This window comes from Myotis myotis, unplaced genomic scaffold (genome assembly GCF_014108235.1).
Source record: "Myotis myotis isolate mMyoMyo1 unplaced genomic scaffold, mMyoMyo1.p scaffold_m19_p_14, whole genome shotgun sequence".
Taxonomy (NCBI): Eukaryota; Metazoa; Chordata; class Mammalia; order Chiroptera; family Vespertilionidae; genus Myotis; species Myotis myotis.
The window spans coordinates 53,943,226-53,957,408 of NW_023416318.1; the positions used below are offsets into that span (position 1 = coordinate 53,943,226).

The following is a 14,183-nucleotide window of genomic DNA, read 5'->3' on the forward strand; positions in this document are numbered from 1 at the left end:
CAAGTTTTCTATTAACAGGAAAATTATCCATAGTTCACAGCTTTTGTTAAACTATCATGCAGAATTCTTTTTAAAAGTGAGGACTTTAAAATTCTTAGTGTACATATATATTTCCTAAGCTGGTGTTTACTATGCCCCTCCCTTTTTTAAAGGTGGAGAGTTTTGTGGTTTTTAAAATATATATTTTTTTATTAATTTCAGAGAGGAAGGGGGAGGGAGAGAGAGAATCATGGATCAGCTGCCTCCTGCTCGCCTCATGTGTCCCGACTGGGAATCGAACCCTGACCTCCTGGTTCATAGGTCGCCGCTCACCCCTGAGTCATGCCTGGGCTGCCCCGCCCCCCTGTTTGCTTACCTGAATCTGAATGGTATTTTTCTCTGTCTTCACAGTCGCAGACGCGCAGAACCCCCAGTCTCTCGAGCCTCAACTCCCAGGACTCCAGCATTGAGATCTCCAAGCTGACGGACAAGGTGCAGGCCGAGTACCGAGACGCCTATAGGGAGTACATTGCGCAGATGTCGCAGTTAGAAGGGGGGCCGGGCTCCACGGCCGTCAGTGGCAGGTCCTCCCCCCACAGCACATGCTACCTGGGGCCCAGCTCCTCGGGGGGCTCCATCCACTCCGCCCTGGAGCCGGAGAAGAGCAAGGACGGCGACCCGAAGCCGGAGGACGGGAGGAAGCCGTTCCTGCTGAAGAGGGCTGACGTGCTCGATTACTCCTCGTCCGGGGTCTCCACCAACGACGCCTCCCCCCTGGACCCCATCACCGAAGAGGACGAGAAGTCCGACCAGTCCGCCAGCAAGCTCCTCCCGGGCAGGAAGTCCTCAGAGAGGCCCAGTCTTTTCCCGACGGACCTGAAGCTCAAGGGCGGGGGCCTGCGCTACCAGAAGCTGCCCAGCGACGAGGACGAGTCTGGCCCGGAAGAGTCCGACCACACGCCCCTGCTCCGTGACGACAAGGACAGGAAGGCCGAGGCCCGGGCGGAGAGGGCGCCCCGGTCCCCGGAGCGCAGCGCCGAGCCCATCCGCACCTTCATCAAGGCCAAGGAGTACCTGTCGGACGCCCTGCTCGACAAGAAGGACTCGTCCGACTCGGGCGTGCGCTCCAGCGAGAGCTCCCCCAACCACTCGCTGCACAATGAGGCGGGCGACGCCCGGCTGGAGAAGGCCAACCTCATCGAGCTGGAGGAGGACGGCCCGGGCCGGCGGGGGCTGCCGCGCAGCCTGAGCGGCCTGCCGGACCCCGGCCTCGCCCGCATGTCCATCTGCTCCGAGGACAAGCAGAGCCCGTCCGAGTGCAGCCTGATGGCCAGCAGCCCCGAGGAGGGCTGGCCCGCCGGCCCAAAGGCCTTCAACCTCAACCGCACGCCCAGCACCGTGACCCTCAACAACAACAGCGCCCCGGCCGAGAGGGAGGGGCCCCGGGACATGGCCCCGGTCCTCCTGCGGCCCAGCCCCAGCTCCACGGCCCTGCAGAACGAAAACCTGAGGAGCCTGGCGCCCAAGCGGGGCCCGCGGGCGAGCTACGCGCGGCTCTCCAAGGAGTCCTCCGAGCTCCTGGCCGTGGCCGCCGCCGACAGCACCGGCTTCGGGGAGGAGAGGGAAAGCATCCTTTAGGGAGCCCCGCAGGATGGCGCCACGAGGTGCGACAGCTGACCGGGTTGTGGGGCGAGGGCACCCTCCCATTCGCATCCGTGACGCGGGCCGTGGGGGCAGGACACGCTCCGCACCACAGGAGGGGCCGCTGCCGGGCAGCCTGCCTCGTGGCCTTAGTAATAGAAGCTTTCGGACTCACTGTTGTTGTAACTTCCACTGGCCCGAACCCACAAAACTGTCTGCGACGATCTGGGTATGAAGATGGGCCGGAGTCTTACCTGCACGCAAAGGCTGCCACTTGCAGAGAAAACGGCCCCCTCGGCCGCCCCCGTAGAACATCCGCTCCCAGGTGTGGGAGGGGAGCCCGCTGTCAGGTGAACCAGAGCCCAGTTTGCTTTTAGGGGGAAAGATAAGGATTGACGGGCACGGAGGAGCCCAGAGACTGTCGGCAGATGGAGAGCTAGCGCAGCGACACCACCTCAGTAGTCAGGTTGCTTATCAAAGGGTTTTAACTTTATGTGGAAAATACATGATAAAAGGGCTTCAGAACTGATGACAAAGTGGGTCCAGAGCCCCAAAGTAGCGCCTCGGGATCTGCGGTGTGGCCTGTAGGGCGGGCGTAACCTCCCCACAACCTGGACGCTCTTCTCTCCAGTCTCAGACCGGCTCCCAGCACGGCCACCGGCCCGGGACCCTCCAGCCTGCCCTGTAACTTCAAATTGTGAGCCCAGTGTCCCTCTGTGCCCGGGACCCTCCAGCCTGCCCTGTAACTTCAAATTGTGAGCCCAGTGTCCCTCTGTGCCCGGGACCCTCCTGTCTGCCCTGTAACTTCAAATTGTGAGCCCAGTGTCCCTCTGTGCCCGGGACCCTCCTGTCTGCCCTGTAACTTCAAATTGTGAGCCCAGTATCCCTCTGCCCCTAGCAGTGAGGAGGAATCTGACTTCTTCTCGGGGGAGTAGGAGCTCAGCAGTGCTCATGGCTGAGAGCAGGAGGAAGTGGTGCGTCAGGGCAGTGACATTTAGGCAGAACTCACCCTGGCCTCCCGTTCCAGGGCGGAGCTGAGAAACTTCATCTTCTAAATCCACATGTTAATTCTGGGGGATCCTAAGAAGGAAGAATGTTTTAAAAAGTTGAACAACATACAAAGCAAGGGTGACAAGAGGACAAAGCTGTGTGGCTGTGGCCGGGCACAGCTGTGGGCAGAGAAGGAGGGCATTGGAGGTTCCATGGCGGGAGCCCCCCCCCCACCCCCACCCCCGCCCACGCGGGGTCTCTAACCCCCGTAGATGAGTTCCTGCAGGTCGCTGGTTGCGAGATGTTAGTTGTGACTGTAGGTGTGTGAGTACCTGGATCTAGTGTCACACTGTGATGGTCTCTCTCCACGACCTTCACTCATGTGCCGAATAAGTTCTTAGCTTGACAAGTCATTGCACGACTAGTTGCTGTTTGGGGTCTCACTGCCCGAGGCTCAAGTGTCTAACTTTTTCTCACGTGTTTCTGTTGCTCGACCCCAGCAGTGTTGTAGCCAGTCGGGAGCACGAGCGCGTTAGGGTTTCTGTGTGTGTGAGCCGCAGGGCTGCGTAGTCAGTGGTTACTTCAGAGGCAAAGCTGTTCCCCTCCGACGAGCAGGCGCGCTCAGTGGCGCTGTCGGGGTGATGCTGCTTGTGATGCTCCCACTGTGGTATTCGGTGCACGAGAAACTAGAAAAATAAACAATATCGCATGCTAGTGTGGCTCCGAGTGTTTATTCACTGCGGGGGTGACGGGCTCGTTTTGTGTTGGTTTTTTCATGTGTCTGGAGTCTGTTAGGGGCGTCCAGGCTCAGGGCGCAGCCAGGCGCCGGCAGCTCTGAGCCACCCACAGTCCCCGGGAGAGCGCGGCTCTCGGTCCGTCCAGTGCATGCGGAGCTCTCGGCAGCGGTGCCGGCGGCAGCTCTGTGCCCTGCACGTCTGTTGCTGCAAGAAGTAGGTTGTCCAGATCCTGGGGGCTAGCGATTATTGGATGAACTACCTGGAGAAGTTTGCTTCTCCATCTGTTACAGAAATCAACAAACCTGAGCCACACCATCATCCCATTTATCTGCGAGTCGGTGTGTCTGTGTGTCTGTGTGTGTGTGTGTCTGTGTGTGTGTGTCTGTGTGTGTGTGTCTGTATGTGTGTGTCTGTGTGTGTGTGTGTGTGTGTGTGTGTGTATAACGTGTAGCTCGGCCTGGTTCTCACGTGCAGAGCTGTGTTCGGCGGGTGGAACACTCTAGGGAAGAGCACCGGTGCCCTGACCTCATAGCCCTTTGTCCCGCAGCGTCAGCCCTACATGTTCAATAAACCACTTGACCTTCGCTGGAAGCCAGACGGTCTGTTCACGTGGTACCGGTTGAGCCAGGCCCTTCCCTGGGGCGTGTGGGGCGGCACCGGGAGGGACCAGGAGGGACGGAAGCCGCTGTGGCTCTCGCCCGACGCCTTCCCGGAGCCGCGCGTCCAGGACCACTCAGAGCCGAGCTCGTCTCCGTCACAAGGGGACGTGTCTGTGGTGTCTGTCACCTGAGCACGTGGTGGTGAGAGCAACGGCATTGCCTGGCCTGGTACGTTTAGAACCTTGTTTGCTGGAGTCCTCACCTCACTAGTACACGGGCCGCTCGTTAGACTGCATGGTACAGGGCTGCAGTCAGATCTATTTTAATCGTCTTTTTCTTGCAAACACCATTAGAAAATAGTTTTTGAATGAAATTAAGTATTTTCTTTTGGCTAAAAGGCTAAATTTAAATAGTTTTAAGACTACATAATTTTTGGTAATACCAGGCATTCTCAGCCTATTTAGAAGTTTCCCCGAGGTGAAACCCCCCGAATTCCTGGATAACTGACTGAATCTATGTCACTACCGGGAACAGCCAGGACGAGGGGGCGCTGTTCCGTCACCGCAGGGATCGTGGCTTTGAGGGAATAAGCCCGGGACTGGGACCCTGCAATCAGATCCCCTCCTGGCGAAGGCTCCGGTCCCTCCTGCCCCAGGCTCAGGCTGCGGGCAGCTGGGCAGAGGCATGCTCGCTCTGGGTGGGGGCGGGTGGCTAAACGAAATGGCTGCCTCTTTAATTCCCGGGTGTGGTGTCCCCCGCTCTTCCCTACCTCGTCCCTGTCAGGAGGGACCATCATCACACAAATGAATGGAAAACTAGAAAGAAATTCTATGTGACGTGGGCGGCGCTGGATGGACGTCTGATGGCTCGTCACTTCCGGAAGGTTGAGAGCCCTTGGCTGAGGCCGCTGAACGGAGGGGGAACGTAAATCCTGTGTAACTGACCGCTCTCCTGCCTAGGCACACCGGCCGCCCCCGGGAGACGCCGCTGCAGAGGGTCCGGTGTGAGCGCAGGTAGGCGGGCACCCCTCACAGCACGCGGAAGCCGGCGTTGGAAACAGCCGTCGCCACGAGAGAGTTTACATTCGCGCCATTTTAATAGAGTTACGCCAGAAACACCTAGAGCAGCGGTTCTCAACCTGTGGGCCGCGACGCCTTTGGCGGTCGAACGACCCTTTCAAGGGGTCGCCTAAGACCATCCTGCATATCAGATATTTACATGACGATTCGTAACAGTAGCAACATGACAGTTATGAAGTAGCAACGAGAATAATTGTATGGTTGGGTCACAACATGAGGAACTGCATTTAAAGGGCCAGAAGGTTGAGAACCACTGGTCTAGAGTAATGGCTAGAAATCCACCCGACACCACAAAGCCTAAGCTGTGCAGGGAGCATTCCTAGCGAAGCCCAGCTCCGCGGGGCCTGGTTAACTCAGCTCAGCTCCGCGGGGCCTGGTTAACTCAGCTCAGCTCCGCGGGGCCCGGTTAACTCGGCTCGGCTGCCCGGGGCCCGGTTAACTCGGCTCGGCTCCGCGGGGCCCGGTTAACTCGGCTCGGCTCCGCGGGGCCCGGTTAGCTCGGCTCGGCTCCGCGGGGCCCGGTTAGCTCGGCTCGGCTCCGCGGGGCCCGGTTAGCTCGGCTCGGCTCCGCAGGGCCCGGTTAGCTCGGCTCGGCTCCGCGGGGCCCGGTTAGCTCGGCTCGGCTCCGCGGGGCCCGGTTAGCTCGGCTCGGCTCCGCGGGGCCCGGTTAGCTCGGCTCGGCTCCGCGGGGCCCGGTTAGCTCGGCTCGGCTCCGCGGGGCCCGGTTAGCTCGGCTCGGCTCCGCGGGGCCCGGTTAGCTCGGCTCGGCTCCGCGGGGCCCGGTTAGCTCGGCTCGGCTCCCCGGGGCCCGGTTAGCTCGGCTCGGCTCCGCGGGGCCCGGTTAGCTCGGCTCGGCTCCGCGGGGCCCGGTTAGCTCGGCTCGGCTCCCCGGGGCCTGGTTAGCTCGGCTCGGCTGCCCGGGGCCTGGTTAGCTCGGCTCGGCTGCCCGGGGCCTGGGTGGCCAGCAGCCTCATGGCCAGGGCATCCTGCGCTTGGCACTGGGAGCACAGCACTAGCTGAATGGGGCCTGGGTGGCAGCAGGCTGAGCCCCATCCTGAATTCCCAGTCACTGTTACGTGAAGAGAGGGACGAATTCACAAGAATAAAGGGTCAGTAGAGAAGGAAGAGCAACTATTTGCAGACTAATAGTAGGATGATTCTTTAAAAACCCTTTTTTTTAATGTTTTTGTTCGTTTCAGAGAGAGGAAGGGAGAGAGAGAGAAACATCATTGATGAGAGAGAATCATGAATCGGCTGCCTCCTGCACGCCCCACACTGGGGATCGAGTCTGCAAACTGGTCATGTGCCCCGACCGGGAATCGAACCTCAACCTGGTTCACGGGCCGGTGCTCAACCACTGAGCCACCCGGTCAGGGCTATTAGGACTTAGTTTTTCCTGGATCTTAACAAAGCGTGAAATAATATCAAACACTGATCAGAACGTGAATAAGTGAGATTTTACTTTAAGAAAGAATGTAGAGCTCCATGCTCCATGTTCGAGGGAAGACGCTGTTGAAATCACTGAGACCCCTTTGCTTACTGCCATTTTCCAGCTGTAACCGCCTTCATGCTCATTTACCTCATTTCCTTTCAAGGCAACAGGCTCTGGATCTCAGCGCCTGCCCGCAGCCGGGCCCTCCGACCGCGGCTGAGCTTCCGACACTGGCTCCTCGCCAGACGCCGGGGAGGAGAAGAGACTGCGCGCCAGTCCGCGGCCTGCTGCCGGCGGCGGGAGAAGGGGGCCGCACGCCCCACCGGCTCTTGGTTCTCAGTTGTTAAATTTGAGTTGTTTTTGGTGAAATGTTCCTTTTAGAGAATTTTAGGTAGAAGCCCACACGTAGAGCGAAAAGCATGTGAGTAAGTCCCTGGCCTGAGATTCCCTCTCCTAGAGGGGCTGCTGGGGCGAATGTTGAATGCAACGTTGGGGGGTTATTGTCAGAATTTCAGTCCTGGCTCTTGCATCGCCTAAGCTGTGTTTCTGAGAATGTGCTAGTATAGGCTGCCTGTTGTTATACTTACTGCAAATTAAACCGTTTTTACTTTTAAAGAAACCACTTTCTTTCTGAGTTTTGCTTTCCTTCCCCTCGCTTGCACCTGGGTTCTCTTCACTCTGTGTCTTTAGTTGCTACGTTGTCCTGCATCCCTCCTGTTTACATGAGACCTGCCTGGAGCAGTGCAGGGCGGGAGCGACTAGGCCGGCCCTGGTGAGGGCCGGCGGGCTCTCGGGCAGCACCTGTCAAGGGCGGGGACGCAGGCACAGTGGCCCACCCCAGGGCCCGCCCCAAACCGCACTGACCATTGGCTCACCTGGGCGCGCGGTCCTCCCGGCCGGCCCGGCCCCGCCTCCTCACCCTTGGCCTGTCTGGCCCCTGAAGGCTTTTCTGTTGTGACCCTGGGCATCTTCCCGGACATTACCTGTGTGCAGGCTCCAGAGGGGCCCCCCCAGCCCCTGGGGCAGGCGGGCATCGAGGTGCGAGGCTGCGTGCCCCGCAGGACGGCTGGGAAACTGGTCACTTCACTGCTGGGGTCCAACCCCAGCAGGTCCAGGGGTCCCCAAAGGTGTGGATGGAGTCGGCGAAGAAGGAACGACACAGAGGCAGCATTCAGTTGATCAGCAGCCTAGCCAGGATCTCTAGCCAGGATCTCCAGCCAAGTTCTGGTCTGGATATCCAGCCAAGTTCTGTCACCAGGTTCTAGTCAGGTTCTCTTGCCATGTTCTATCCAGGTTCTGTAGCCAGGCTCTGTCTCTAGGTTCTTCAGCCAGGTTCTCTCGCTAGGTTCTGTCTCTAGGTTCTGAGGCCAGTTTCTGTCCAGGATCTTTTGCCATGTCCTCTCCAGCGAAGTTCTTCTGTCTCTAGGTTCTGTGTAGGTTCTGTGTCTAGGTTCTGTGTCTAGGTTTCTGTTCTGTTGTCTTGTTACATCTGTATTTATACCAGTTGATTCCAATCCTATCAATCTCTATTCCAAAGGTTAGGGTGTTTCTTATCTCCATTCCAGGGAGTAAAGATTATGTAGCTTAAGCATGATTGTTCGTAGTTAAAGTGATTAATTACCCGCCTGGCACTTAGTTAAGGGGTTTTATTCCCTCCCTAACTTCAGGGGAAAATCCTTACCTGGGGAGACAACCTTTCTCAGAGAGGTGATCTTGGTTAAAACACATAGTGCCAAGAAGGTGAGCAAACATATTAAGAACAGTATGCCATATATGCCAGGTCCCTTGAAACAGCAAGGATGGACCGGCTCCCGACACTTCACATCCTCTGCTTGGCCCCGTTTGGACATGCCCGGCCCATAAAGGATTGTAACTGCAGAATCAAACTAAGATGATGCAACGCCACATGGCATTCTAGGTGATTGAAATGTTTCCAGCCCAGCCGGCGTGGCTCAGCAGGTGAGCCAGGGTTGCTGATCCCCAGCAGGGGGCGTGCAGTAGGCAGCCCATGGATGATGTTCCTCTTTCATTGATGTTTCTATCTCCCTCTCCCTCTCCCTTCCTCTCTCTCTAAAAATCAATAAAAACATTTATTTATTTATTTTTTTTAAAGAGCCCTAGCCAGTTTTGCTCAGTGGATAGAGCATTGGCCTGCAGACTGAAGAGTCCCCGGTTCGATTCCTGGTCAGGGCACATGCCCAGGTTGCAGGCTCGATCCCCAGTAGGGGGCGTGCAGGAGGCAGCCAATCAATGGTTCTCTCTCATCATTGATGTTTCTCCCTCTCTCCTTTCCTCTCTGAAACCAATAAAAACATATTTAAAAACAAACAAAAAACCTTCACCTCCTGTAAACTGTGGAAACGGCCCCTTTTGTCTATTCCACCAGCCAGTGGGCTGGGAGGGCGTGGCTTCCATGCGAGAGTAAGAGCACTAGCGATTGTGTTGAGCAAGTTCCCAAGAATTAAAATATGTCCCGGCGTGCATGTCCCAGCTGGGCCGGGTGTGGGATGGTGGGGAGGGGAGAAGAGGGCCTGAATTTTATCCTTGGCGACCACACTTTGCTATTCCATTTATGACTAGACTAATGATCCCAAATCCAAAACTTTTAATAAGATGGTTTGCTGTCTGTATCTCTATCTATACCTTCTCTCTAATCTGTGCCCAAACTACCCCTGACATGGTAGGCCTGAAAATACTATTCACCTTAGTTCAAGGTTCCACTGACAGCCAGACACTGGATCAGCCGGGAGTGAGATTTGGGAAAAATGAAACCGTCTGGTGAGCGATGATGTCCTGTGACGGGTGGTCCCTGAACAGGCTGTCCTTCCCTTGGGTCAAGAGAAGCAAGTGAGCGCGGCCCGGTGGGCGCTGTGCACGAGCTCAGCCGTGGCCGACGAGGACGCGTGTAATCCCTCGACACCGAGGGCGCGGCCGCCGAGGAACGCCGAGCACGACCGCGACAGAGCAGGACGCGCCCGGAGGGGTCACACGCTGCTCACCCTGCATTTCCACCCGGTCCCCCACTTCTCCAGGGGCCGCGGCAGGAAGTCGGCCATTTCCGACCGGGTCGTGGGTTTTAGCTCCTGCTCAGAGGGGGCCTCCTGCCTTTCACCAGAAGCGGGGGGTCAGGACACCTGGGCGGGCTCTGGTCTCACCCTCCCCAGGACCCCAAGTTCTTGATGGGAAGACCCCTGTAGCCCCCCTCCTGTTCACACCCTACACCCTTGGGGCCCCTCCCGGTGTCCCGGGGCTGGCCTCTGCACCCACAGTGCTGGGACGCCTCTCTCTGGGGTGGTTTCTAAAGTGACTCCAGCTTCTGTCTTAGGCGTTCTCCCGCCTCCCTCTGGGGCGCCGCTGCCCTGGGAGCAGCCCGTGGAGAGGCTGCGTGTCAAGGGAAGTGAGACCTCGGCCACGGCCGCCCAGCACCTCTGGAGGGGGCGAGCCTCGAGGTGACGGACCCTGAGCCCAGACCGCCCCACGCAGCCACTCTGGTTCCCGACCTGCAGCAGCTGCCAGGTGGTCACCATTTGTCGTCTGGAGCGGCTGAGCTTTGGGGAACTTTGTTACACAGCGATGTAGAGCAAGCACACGGCTGCAATTCTATTTAAATCCGAGACTCGCTGAGCCTGTGAGTTCTTCCTCCCCTCAGTGTGGGTCTCACACCAGAGACGGGAGCTCCCACAGCGAGAATGGCTGCCAGCAGGTGCGGGAGCTCCCGCAGCGAGAATGGCTGCCAGCAGGTGCGGGAGCTCCCGCAGCGAGAATGGCTGCCAGCAGGTGCGGGAGCTCCTGCAGCGAGAATGGCTGCCAGCAGGTGCGGGAGCTCCCTGGGTATGACCCCCACCAGCCGAGGTCAGGCGCACGGCCAGGCTCGACACGCCTGGCCAGACAACCCTCCCAGCAAAGGGTTTTCATCGGATCCACTCGGCCGCTTTGGGTTGAACTTACATTTGAAATGTCTCACTCCTTTCAGCATTTTACTCTGGGGGACTCCAGTTCCAGTCGGCATTTTTGATGAGCCCTTTTCCCCGTGGGCTTTGGCGAGATCTGGTAAAATCAGGACATTAAGAGTGGCCTTTCCCATGCCCGCTGGCGCGGTGTCTGTGGGGTTTCTTTTCTTTTTTGAGACGTAAGAAATTCGAAGGGACGTGTGAGTTTTTAAGACCTTTCTCCCAGAACCGGGGAAACGTACGTAGAAGACTTTTATCTGTAAAAGTCATGGCATTGGCTGCAGGTAGAAAAGTGCTTAAAACTAAGACCTTATTCTAAAAGGGCGGGTCATCGCACTCCAGGTGGGAGCACGGCTGCCCTCTCCTGCGGTGACGGGGCGAACACCAAGATGGGGCACATCTGGGCCTCGCTGGCGGGTCAGATTGGGGGCTTATTCTCAGCAAAGCGGGGCGACACCCCTGGGTGGAGGGAAGGAAGGGCTGGGAGTGAGTTGGGAGCATGCGGCCACAGCTGAGGGGGAAGGTCTTTCCCTTTGTGCGTCTTCTTTCATTTCTTTGGGAACCTTTTGTTGTTTTCACCTCCTTGGTTCATCCCTCAGTATTGTATTCTCGTTGATGCTGTTGTGAATGGAATTGTTTCCTCAATTTCCTTTTCCGTTGGTTCATTGTTGGTGTATGAAAAGGCTCCAGTCATTTTTAAGCTGGGTTTTAACCACTGCATTCAGTTTTCCATTTCAGTAACTGTATCTTGTTCTTATGTTTTCAATTAGTTCTTTGATTTTTTAAAAATTATTTTAGTCTTCCTTGTTTACAGCCTTTATAGTTCTTTCATTTCTGATCCTGCTCTTCATTGTCTCTACTGAGTCCTGCATGGCAAGTTGGTTCACAGTGGATTAAAAATGTACTTTTTCACAGGCCACTTGGTGTGAGGATTCTGTGTGCTCTGTACGGAGGGTTCTCTCGCAGGAGGTTCTGGGTTTGCCAACCCCTCGGGGTGTCATGCTAATGTGTCGGCATTAGGGTTTCCCAGGCGAGTGGCACCCCCGTTCCCAGGAGGGCAGACCTGTGGCTGTGCATTTCCCAGGGATTCTCCCATCCTGAGTTCAGGCGACAGGCCGCCTGGCTGTTCCTGGGCTGGCCAGCGATCGCATCTCGTCTGCCCTGTGGTGGGGACTGCCACCCCGCACGGTGGTCTCACCCCGATGTCCTGCTTCACGCGGTTGCAAATCTCCATGCAGCCCCCGTGGGACCAGCGCCCTGCCCGCTCCCATCCAGCCCCCAGGGTTCCCAGTCACTCTTGGATTTTTTCTATTTCGGCGAAAATAAAAAATAAATCATTGGGATTTTGACAGGGATTGCTTCGGATGGTATTGACATTTTAACAATAGTAAGGTAAATTGCTTATTATTTAATAATTAACTTAAATTTCAGGTGGCTTCTCTCCACCGTCCTGAGGTTGTTGCAGGCTCAGGCGGGCGCTCCTGGGACCCTCAGGAGTCCTACATGCCCGGCCCCGCCCAGCAGCCCCTGCCCCGTGGGCAGCCCGCCCGCTGGCCGCTCTGCCCTGGCCGCTCTGCACCTGGCTGCCCGCCTCCCTCCCAGGCCGGCCGGTGTCGGGAACTGGATGCAATGTAAACTGACCTGCCCGCGCACCCGCTCAGGTTGCTGTGACCTTGACTCCAGCCCAGATAAGGAAGGCGGCTCCAGGTCAGTGAAACATTAGCCAGTAGGGCCTGGCATCCTGTGCAGGTGGGACTCGTGAGGAGGGCGCAGAGCACACCCGTCCACCAGCTCACCTGCAGGTGAGGCAGTAAAATTCCCAACAAGCAAACGAGCCCCCGCCTCACCACGCAGGGCTCTCCCTGCGCCTCCCGCCCGCAGCCCAGCCATCCTGCAGGGAGGACCCTGCCCTGTCCCCCGGGGATAAGCCAAGGGCACCCCCCCCACCCTGTAGACTCGCCGGGGGGGTCCTGGTTGGCGTGGCCAAGCGGTTCAGGAAACACGAAGTTACACAGAAAGTGCGGGGGAAAGAGGGGGGCGGCCTGGCTTTCCTTCGGCTCCGCAATCCAGTTAGGGCGCGGGGGGCGCAGGGGGCGCAGGTGCAGGTACGGAATCCGGGCGCCCCCCAGCACCCCCGGCGCCGGTGTGGAGTCCGGTTGCAGAGGAGGCGGAGGAGGGAGGCAACGAGGGTCGCCCAGGAAGCGACGGGGCGCGCTGGGCGGGGGGGGGGACGCCCCATGATCCCCGAGACCCTGCCCCGCGTGTCCGCCCCACGCGCCGAGGCCCCGCCTCCGACACCGCCCGCCCGCCCTCCCGCCTCGCGACCAGCAGGGGGCGCGCGGCCTCCACCCGCCGGACCCGGGCGCCGCTCCGCCGGAACGTCCCTCGACAGGCGCCGCTGTCCCCGCCGCCGCCGCTCCGGTGCCGTCCCGTCCGCGTGGCCCCCGGCCGGGCTCCCGGGGCCGTGCAGGTAGGTGCTCGCCGCGTGCGCCCGGGGAAGCCAGGCCTGGCAGACCCCCGCCGGCCCCCCGCTCGCCCGGCCCCCCGCGATGCGCCGTCGGAGGCCGAAGGGAGCGACGAGGCGGCGGCCCCGGTCCCGGAGGAAGGACGGGGCTGGGGGCAGCGACCGTCCTCTCCGCTCGCCCCGGGGGCCCAGCCCCGCAGCACAGGCGGCCTGGGGGTACCGGGGGGGCCAGGCCTGAAGGGCGGCCGGTGGGGGTGACCGCCCCGCCCGGGGGGCGCCAGAGCCTGCTTTTCTGGGGTACGATTATCAACAACAACGACGGCGGCCTGGTATGCGCCGGTTCTAAGCGCGGGCTCACCTGCGGGGCGCCGGCCTGGGGCACCCAGACGCCTGCGGGGCTGGGCTGGGCAGAGGTCCCAGGTGAGACTCCTGTCCCTGCAAGGCGCCCCTCTTCCTCCTCCAGGTCCCCCCTCGGACAGGCCTCCCAGAGCCTCCCCGCCCCCCAGGGCAGGGCCTCCCGGTCTGAGAATCTGCCGAAGGCCTGGATGCTAAAGCCACCTGTGCGCGACCGCTGCGCCGACAGCCCCAGACCCGCCCGCTCCCTCCTGAGCCGCCGTCTGTCCGTCAGTCCGTCAGTCCGTCAGTCCGGGTGCAGTCAAGGGTGAAGGGCGAGCTCCCAGCCACCTGCGTGGAGGGCCAGGCCGGCCCCTCCTCCTGAGCTGGGCGGCAGGTGGAGGAAGTGCAGGGTGCCAGCGGGCTCTGGGCCGGGCACAGCCTGATTCCCAGGGACCGTCACCGGGGGCAAAGGGACCCGGAGGGGCCTTCCTGCCCCCCCATCTCCTGCCCTCTGACTCCTGCGCACCCCCTGCCCAGGCACCCCCTACAGCTACTCCGTCTCAGTGTGACGGAGGAATTGTTCCTGTAACCTTCCCAGCCCCGACCACACATCCCGTAAGAATTCAGTGGTTCTCAACCTTCCTCACGCTGCGACCCTTTAACACAGTTCCTCATGTTGTGGTGACCCCCAATTTCATTATTACAAACTGAACATGATGAAAGCATAGTGGTTAATCACAAAAACAATATGTGATTATATATGTGTTTTCCGATGGTCTTAGGCGACCCCTGTGAAAGGGTCGTTCGACCCCCAAAGGGGTTGTGACCCACAGGTTGAGAACCGCTGCGTAAGATTCTCAGCACACCAACTCCAAGGCCGAGGACGGTGGGAGGGGGACGGAGAGGGTTCCATCAAATGGAGAGAGAGCCAGAGAGAGGGAGAGCCAGCTCTGAAAAACCACCCAGAATCCAGGCG

General features: G+C 59.1%; 1 protein-coding gene across 10 annotated transcripts in view; it reads left to right on the forward strand.

Moving 5' to 3' along the window:
* KIDINS220 (kinase D interacting substrate 220) overlaps window positions 1-7,055 on the forward strand; it is a 59,809-nt gene extending 52,754 nt beyond the window's left edge. For 5 of the 10 annotated variants that reach the window (XM_036335415.1, XM_036335417.1, XM_036335419.1 and 2 more), the window contains one exon: window positions 391-1,617. In XM_036335415.1, coding sequence (XP_036191308.1) covers window positions 391-1,617 — 1,227 coding nt within the window. Of the gene's footprint in view, window positions 1-390; window positions 3,325-6,620 lie in introns of those variants that run through there. The other 5 variants (XM_036335412.1, XM_036335414.1, XM_036335416.1 and 2 more) reach the window with 2 other exon arrangements.
* The last annotated feature ends 7,128 nt before the right edge of the window (window positions 7,056-14,183 follow it).